The 8,135-nt window shown below is 39.9% G+C and overlaps 1 protein-coding gene across 1 annotated transcript in view; it reads right to left on the bottom strand.

The window, feature by feature from the left end:
• Positions 1-8,019, bottom strand: part of LOC103620329 (uncharacterized protein F13E9.13, mitochondrial) — a 20,246-nt gene extending 12,227 nt beyond the window's left edge. The window contains 3 exon segments of the mRNA XM_017740833.1: positions 3-163; positions 6,974-7,144; positions 7,146-8,019. Of these exon segments, the coding sequence (XP_017596322.1) occupies positions 3-163; positions 6,974-7,144; positions 7,146-7,208 (395 nt within the window). The 5' untranslated portion in view covers positions 7,209-8,019.
• Between the last annotated feature and the right edge of the window lie 116 nt (positions 8,020-8,135).

Consider the following 8,135-nt stretch of genomic DNA (forward strand, 5'->3'; position numbering starts at 1 on the left):
CTATTGCCTGCTGGTTGGCAGCACACAGCACCTGGACACCCAGCGGGACACGGGGACAGCTCTGTCTGATGGCAGCACTGAGCACTGCCATGGCTGCGGTCACCTCCGGGCCTGGGCACACCGTGTACGGCACGTCGTGCATGTTCTCCACTATCAACCCATCCTGGGGAAAGAAGGATAAAAAAATATCATTGCACTGGGCAAGAGGGAGCTTAAAAACATGGCTAGTTTACCATTATGCTATTATGCATTAAGACACACAAGTGTAAAGGTTTTCCTTCAAAGGAAGGATTATCTACAGCAAATTGTGTTGATGCATTTGATGCACACAAGCACTTATAAAAGTGCTTTCATCAACAGCATGGTATTTGCAGGGAAATCGTGAAGAGAAATAAATGTGATTTTAATTATACATTCATCAATTTGGGTTCCTTTGATCCATCCTAAAATGTGAACTATAGGCAAATGAGTTAAATCTTATACCTCATTAAAAATAGCGTAAAGTCAAACTTCAGTTATCCAAGGGGAATACAGGATATTGAGTATGTTCGGATAACAGAGGGCTCTGAGATAATCAGGGCAATTTTCAATTCAATTAATGTCAGAAAATAAGTGTTATTTTGGATAAATAAAGGAATTTTTTGTTTGACTATTATTGTGCCAAATGCCATAATATTAACTATTGATATTTTTCCCATTCCATATGCAGAATCACTGGAAGGAAGATATTGCCATTTATTATCTATTACACCTCTCCATCCACATGGACATGGATGGAGATTATCATCACAATGGAGTGATGATAAAATACTCTGCTGATACAATTTGTACATTACCTGATACCATGTACTTTTCCAATAATTGTAGAGGAGATACCAAAAAGTTTTCAAAAACTGCAGATCATATATAATTTTGTCATGGATTAATAACAAGAGTAAAAGTAGAGTCTTGAAACATATTCCATGCCTGATATTTTGCATTTGCAGCAAGAAGATGAAAAGAAACCAGATATTTCTCACCAGCTTAATTCTAAAAATGCAAAAAGTTTAATAGACAAACTAATTGTATATATAGCAAATAAATTCTTCTCTCTCTGTGTTTTATCACACATCTTAATCCTTTAAAATGAGAGCTTTACCTTTCACAGATACTGTAACTGAACAAGAATAGCAGGAACATTTTTTGGGAAAAAGTACAACTAGAGATTCAACAAAGCAGATTGGTTATCAATAACATAGAGAATCAGGAAGGGGATTTCCTTTTTAAAAATCTTTTATATGTAACACTTCTCTAATCTTTGCTGTAGTGTGGAAGCCCTTCTGGCAGCAAAAGATAAGACAGGATACAAAACGCAGTCAGCATTTAATGGCTGAATTACAGGCTAAGGCACAGGCATCATAAATGAGCACCCAACACAGAGGGTGGGGTAAAGTGAGAAGGAAATAATCCAGTGGAGCAACATGGTCAGTCCAAGCACACAACCTGCAAACATTCAGTGCACCAGGGCACAGCTGCCTTTCTCAAATTACTTACAGCTGAGTACTTAAATACACAAAACACATGCTACCTAAAAAGCAAAGGGACACAACCTGTTAATGGAAAAGGTGACCTGATATGATGACACTCCACATCGGACCTCTGCACTGTGTGGTGCCATTCAACAACACATTTAATTGCATAATTCCAGTCCAAGAAAACCTGAATTAGGCAAAGGAAAACCAGGTATGACAACCAACCAAAACATCTGCACTTGACTTAGTTTCTGTGTCCAATTCAAGATTAACACCCACACTTCTGTACCTGTGATGGGAGGTAGTCATACGACAAAGATGGCAACCTGTCCTAAGAAAACCCACAGCATTTTCGGAAATGGGCAGGGGGAAAAAAAACCAATCACTAATTTTTAGTCATTTTTTCCAGCATGAGGTCAGGACTGTTCCAACAAACCTGAACTGACCAAATGGTCTTGTATCTGAGGCACAGCTACTGAATCCTCTGTGGTACCAACAGAAAGAGAAACTCTGTAGCCTCTTGCTCTCTACATACATAAACATATTAGGTCAGTCTAAGCATGAATGCAAAGTTGGTCAGTAGCTGCATGTGGCAAAAGGACTAATATAGAACTATACTTTAACAAAGCAAATTAAAAAAAAAAATGCAATGAACCATCAAAACCAGGTAATTCCTTGAGGCCAAAAAGCCTGGAAGCCCTTGGCTCAGAAATACACTACTTGGCAGACCTCACCAAAATCTTGGTATCAGGGAAGCTCCAAACTTATCATAAAAGCCAGGAACCAGGATCTGAATTCCCATGCTTCCAGGCAGTCAAAAATCAACCTCAACAGGAAGAAAGGCAACTGGGAATGGGGCTTCAGATGCTCAGCTCCTAAAGAGCCATGCTAGTAGCCAAAAAAAAAGCAACAGAATGGGCTAGCAGAATTCCACAGTGAAACTGAGCTTTTCTCAACTTGCTACTACTTTGACAGTTCAGGATTTGCATAAAGCAAATCATTCCATTAGATACATTAATGAATTAATTCATTTAATAAATTATAAAAACCCCTAGCCATAATACTACGCATAAAAAGTGTCTGATTGAATTCCAGTTCAAAATGCAGGCATATGGGAGGATTTCAACAGTTCTCTCTCCTACTTTAAATTTACTATATTCACTTTCCAGCATACTGCTTCTTCTTATGGCCTCAAGGTCCACGGTTACAGTGAATATTTTTAGTAGAACTTTAATAATGTGTTGTTCTTTTGGTACCATCCGACTGTTCTTTTGCATATTATGCTTTGTTTAATTAGAAAAAGAACAGCATATGTTCTGCAATACAGAAAGCTGAATTACAGATGCATTAAGGCAAAGCTTTCTTTCATATTTTATATGAAAATATAACACCACAGATTTGTATGTTTACTGAATTGATATGTATATGAAACAAACTTCAGTACTAGCAGACAGCTAATTAAAATAGGGGAAAGAAAACAGTTATGCTAAATTAAAGTTCTTGGAGCCTAAGCTTATAGTTTAGAAGTCTATGGAAGCAGCTTCTGCATTATATCCTCCAAAGCAGAATTTATGTAGACAGTATGAGATAAAACTCTTGCGAGTACCTTCTGTGTTCCTTTTCCATTGAATATTAAGATAATTTAAGTGTTGCTTATATGTAAGTCTTATTATATGTAATTTTCAAACAATATATTTCCTTCTTACTTTGAATGACTTCTGAAGAGCTACACATGTGAAGTGCCCTTTGTATCACAGTTAGCTACTGAAAAATAGGTCATTTAAATAGCTCTCTAACTATACAGAAAAATTATTTCCTTAGATGTATTCCACTTACAGAAATAACCCCTTAAAACACTTCAGCCGCACACACATCACAGCAGAGAAGCCTCAAAAATAGCAATAACGCTATAAACCACAACTGATGTAACAGTTGCACAAGTTTTAACTCAGCATATACCTAACATAACTTTTTCCCAGGGCAATTTTAACCCCAGTGTTTCTCCCCAGAGAAAAGCTTTATCTCTAAACATGCACCCCAATATGAACCTCTGCAAGCTTATCAACTCTACTCCTTCCTCCAAAAAAGAAGAAAGACTTGCCCCATCCCTATTATTATATAGGGTGCTCAGGTGTGCACCAAGCCAATTACAGCATTTACCCCCACCCCACTCATGTGCCCTTTATAAAGGAAATCAGGTGCCTTTGCAGAGCATTTAATTGCTGCTTGTAAGCACAGCTCTTAGCAATTTCTTTAAAAACTCACCTCCAGAGCAGGAGATCACTACCTTAATAGAAGTAAGCTGCTATCTCATGTTCTCCTGCTCATGCTATAGGAGGTAGCTGTGCGCAGGTCTGTCTGCTATTTTATTTTCCTGTCACACAGCTGAGATTTGAAATGTTAACTTCTATAATCCAAGTGAAAGCTACCTACCTGTTTCTATGCAGAAATAACTACTTTATTCTGTCTCCACTGTTATTAAATTCTAAGTGCTGTGAATTCCAGTTATCACTGTAGTTATAAGAGCAATAGGCTTAACACTCATTTATTCTTTAAAAACATCGATGTCAAACATACACTAGCAACTGTTTTTAATGTCAGCTACTCCAGCAGCTACAGTTAGGAACAGTAACTAACAGTCAAGTAGGAACTCGTGCTCTAGTTTCTAGCTACAAAACAAATGGCATCCAGGCTGAATGGAATGAATAAAAGTTAACCTGAATATATATATTTTGCCTCTTTCTTAAAGAAAAGCAGGTACAAATTGGAGGGATTATAATGCCTCATACCCTGCTGTTTATAAAATCTTGTCTAGGGAATTTCATTGTTTAGCAACACACAAGCACAAATCATATACATTTTGAGCACAGATGGCTTCCTAACTGAGCACTCACTTGTTTTCATTACTGTGCTCTAATATCACAAATCTTTCCTATTTATTATGTGAAGCTGAGAATGTGCCAGACAAGTCACCTTACTCTGAATATACCAGGATTTACTTCCAAGTGCAACACAGATGGAGTGAGCAAGACCATATACTGTATTTTTAAATGTTAACACCAATTCAAGCAATTTGAAACAATATATAAACATCTAAATAGCAGCAAATGGTTATGCATCTTCTCAAGGGCTACTGGAGGCAGCATTTGGGAACACTGTCAGCACAAACATCCATGGGAAAAAACCCCTTTTTCTAGCTCTTCTTCCACAAGAAAAATGGGCAGCTTAACAGTTCCTTTGGAATACTGAGCAAGAAACCCAAATATATTCCCATTCCAGAAGCTGGATAGTTTGGCAGAGTGGTGATCTCTGTGTAAAAGCTGGGAAGCTCCTGAAGTATCTATCATGAAAACTTGCATTTCTCTTAAAATACCACAAAAAACTAAAGAATTGAATTGCAGAAAGTGTTAGGCAACCCTATTGTTATTTATGGAGGCTCTCCTGATTATCTCTGAGACTTATGGCCTTAATAAAGGATTTGTTTGCTATATTGCCCTAACACTGTTCTGTACAGTCCTTTAGAATGAGGACTGGAGTGGAAGCATATTGATGTTCTTGTGACTTCTACAGGAAAATTGACTAATTATAAACATAAGCCCTGAATTTGTCCAGATGTGTAGAGATATTACTGCATTCACCTCATCTGTCTACCTGACAGGTAGGTTTAAAGATATATTCAAGTTCAGAGACTGCAATGCAATTGCAGAAAAGGTAAACCAGTTAGACTTGGAACTGCAGAATTTAGTACAACTGCTGAAAAGACGAAGTATAAAAGCCAAATTAAAACTTCGTGTTTTAAGTAAGTACTGATTTTAAGGCTTGTCTCAAAGCTGCTCTAGTCACGTGCATGCCAGCAGTGAAAGCAACTGCTTCTGTACCTTCCCTCACCTTTGGGAATATTTGGTGTCTTCCCCCTGCTGCTGAAGGTTTCAGTGTGTAATCATTAGGTAAGGAAAGAGGCAAACAGGCACTGGAATGTGGAGCAATGACTTTATGAGTTATAGATTACTTGTGCAAGCACTTCCTCTGGCACAGGAAGACAGAGAATAGTATTTGCCACTCTTCTCATGTTGATGGAATCACATTATACCTCATGGTGATTCTGTAATAACAAAATATAAAGGCACAGTACAAAATGCAGAGCTATTGCACACCTGCTTTCAACAGGCATGAAAAGGAAAAAAAACTTCCTCATTCTGTTCAACTTGCACTTAAGAGACTATTCTAACTGGGAGGACAACTCACACGTGTTCATCTGGTTCACAGGCAGTGAAGCCCACCAGGCTAACATCATTTTACCCCAGTACTGTTTATCCTTTCAATGATTCTATTCTCAGCATTCGTTCCTAATTTAGCCTTACCAGTACTCTGCCCATAACCTACCTTGTATGACTTGTCTTGCATTTTGACTTTGGTCTTCTATTCTTTAAATGAAGCTCTTGTATTCAATTTTGTTCTGTCTGTAAAGTATCATTCTAATTTATAGATTTAAAATGTTGCAACTGGCTTGTTAATAAAGTTTTTTCTGAAAACAGCAGCTCAGAGCAGTGACTGCTTGTTCACTGAAGACATTTTCAAATCTTGGACATTAGTACACCACCAAAAAATGTTCTTAATGCTGTGGGCAGGTCAAAGAAAAAGCACATCAACACTCCAAGACAAGGTGTAATGAAATGTTTAAAACATATCTGACCTTTCAAAAGGACATACACCCTGTTAAAATCTACTGACCTATGAAGATTACTACACCACTTCAGGTCCAACAGCAATTCTGTCAGCAGTCTCTTCTTGCCCCTGGCTGAGACTGGCCTTTTGGGCCTGCTCTTCTGGACGTGCAAAGCAGGCATGTTTGCTGCCAGGAACCTGGAGAGAGGCTTAGCGAGGGCAGAAAAGGGCCTAAGCCTTTTTTTTTTTTTAGATCCTGAATTACCTGTGCTGTTTTGTTACAAACACAGCTGTGGGGTGATCCTGCACCCTCCAGGTTCCTGACGTATGCATGCAGTGTATCAGCTGTGCACATGGCACTCCTCCATGACCTCAGGAAACCAGAGTCTTGTACAGAGCTAAAAATACAGTTGCTTGTCAGACTGGATTGATGAAGCATTCTACAGCCAGAGACCTTGAATGCCAGCAACAGCCCATGTTTCAGGCCACGGTTTGTTTTTTTTTTTTTAACTCCTTAAATTGACTTGATTAATCCAACTCAAACAACTTGAATTGTACGATTTTAATCTAAGTTTTTTCAATTGTTTTGGGTGCAGGTGATACTTATCTTAGAGGGTTTTTTTGTAATCTAGAAGGCCTAGCTCCTATGTTGAAATAAAAGACATGGATTTAAGCATCTCCCTAAACGGTGCAGTTTAAGACGCTTTTGAAGAATTATAGACTCAGTTTAAAATTCTGGCTATGCAGAAGTGGCTTTGTGTAGTGGCCATCATGGGAAGAAGGAAATCAAAACTTACAACTCCAGCATCCTTGTAAGTTTCTGCCTCTTGACAAGCTTGATCAATGATCTGGGACAATGGAAGAGAACTTCTTGGTGTCCCTGCAAGAATAATGCTGCTTACCCCAGGGCATGCACAAACCAAACCCATGGACAGTAACAGTTTTGGGCACGACATCCATGGGGACTGGCATACTGAAACAGGGACATATAGGGCAAACTTGCTCAAAGGCTGTTCTATCTCCTTGTGACATGCCTTAGTGACATCTCTTTCCTTAGCTTGGCAGGCTAAGGAACTTGGCAGAGCTGCTGTAACCATTCAGCTCCTAAATCTAATTCACAAACTTGAGGAATGGCTGCTATAATCCCCTGTTGCACTAGGTCTGCTCTTAGCTTGCTATTCATGTACTTATAATTTATCCTGCATTAGTGATGCTCCAGACAATACAACATATGGGCAAGACCAACCCCTAGGTCAGCACAGAATACCTATGCTAAACAACAAGGAGTTTTAAACCAGTTAAAGCTATTCTTCATCTGCAAGGTTGATTGTAACTGATCTTCATGCCAGAAAGACACACATATGGATTTTGCTGGAGTTCAGTGAATTTCCCTTAAGAACAAAGTCTTTTCTGATGCTTCAGCTCATAAGGTCAGGCAGTGTGAGTCTGAAATGGGGACTGTGCTGAGCCCTGTCAGCTTTGTTAGCTGGCCTGATTTCACAGCACAGGGAGAGCTGGCCATATTGCCTGGGGGCTGCTTCTGGGAAAACGTGGGGCACCCTGAGCATCAGCCTGTCAGGGGTAAGGTGGGCTGCCGTAATCAGCTCTGCTCACCTTGAGCCCCTGGAAAGGCAGACGAGGAGGCCAGGCTGGAACAGATCCTGCCTGTTGTCCGAGCTTCCCAGCGCCTCTAGGGGCACGAGGGAGCTCTCTCCAACCTCCATCCTCTCACAACGCTCACTTGTGCAATTCCCTAACCCTTGTTTCTTGAAATACCGAGCTCACCAACCCCAAGCCCTTGTTTTCTCAGCCCAGGTCCCTATGTGGATCTGCTTCCCGCCTTTTTTACCTCTAAAACGGGGAGCGCCCAAACTTATGGCGCTTCATGAGGGGCCCGTCGTTGCGGTGGAGGGACAGGTTTCCAGGGGGGCCGCAGCCGGGCCAAGGGGTGATGTCGGC

Source organism: Corvus brachyrhynchos, unplaced genomic scaffold (genome assembly GCF_000691975.1).
Source record: "Corvus brachyrhynchos isolate BGI_N302 unplaced genomic scaffold, ASM69197v1 scaffold26, whole genome shotgun sequence".
Classification (NCBI taxonomy): domain Eukaryota; kingdom Metazoa; phylum Chordata; class Aves; order Passeriformes; family Corvidae; genus Corvus; species Corvus brachyrhynchos.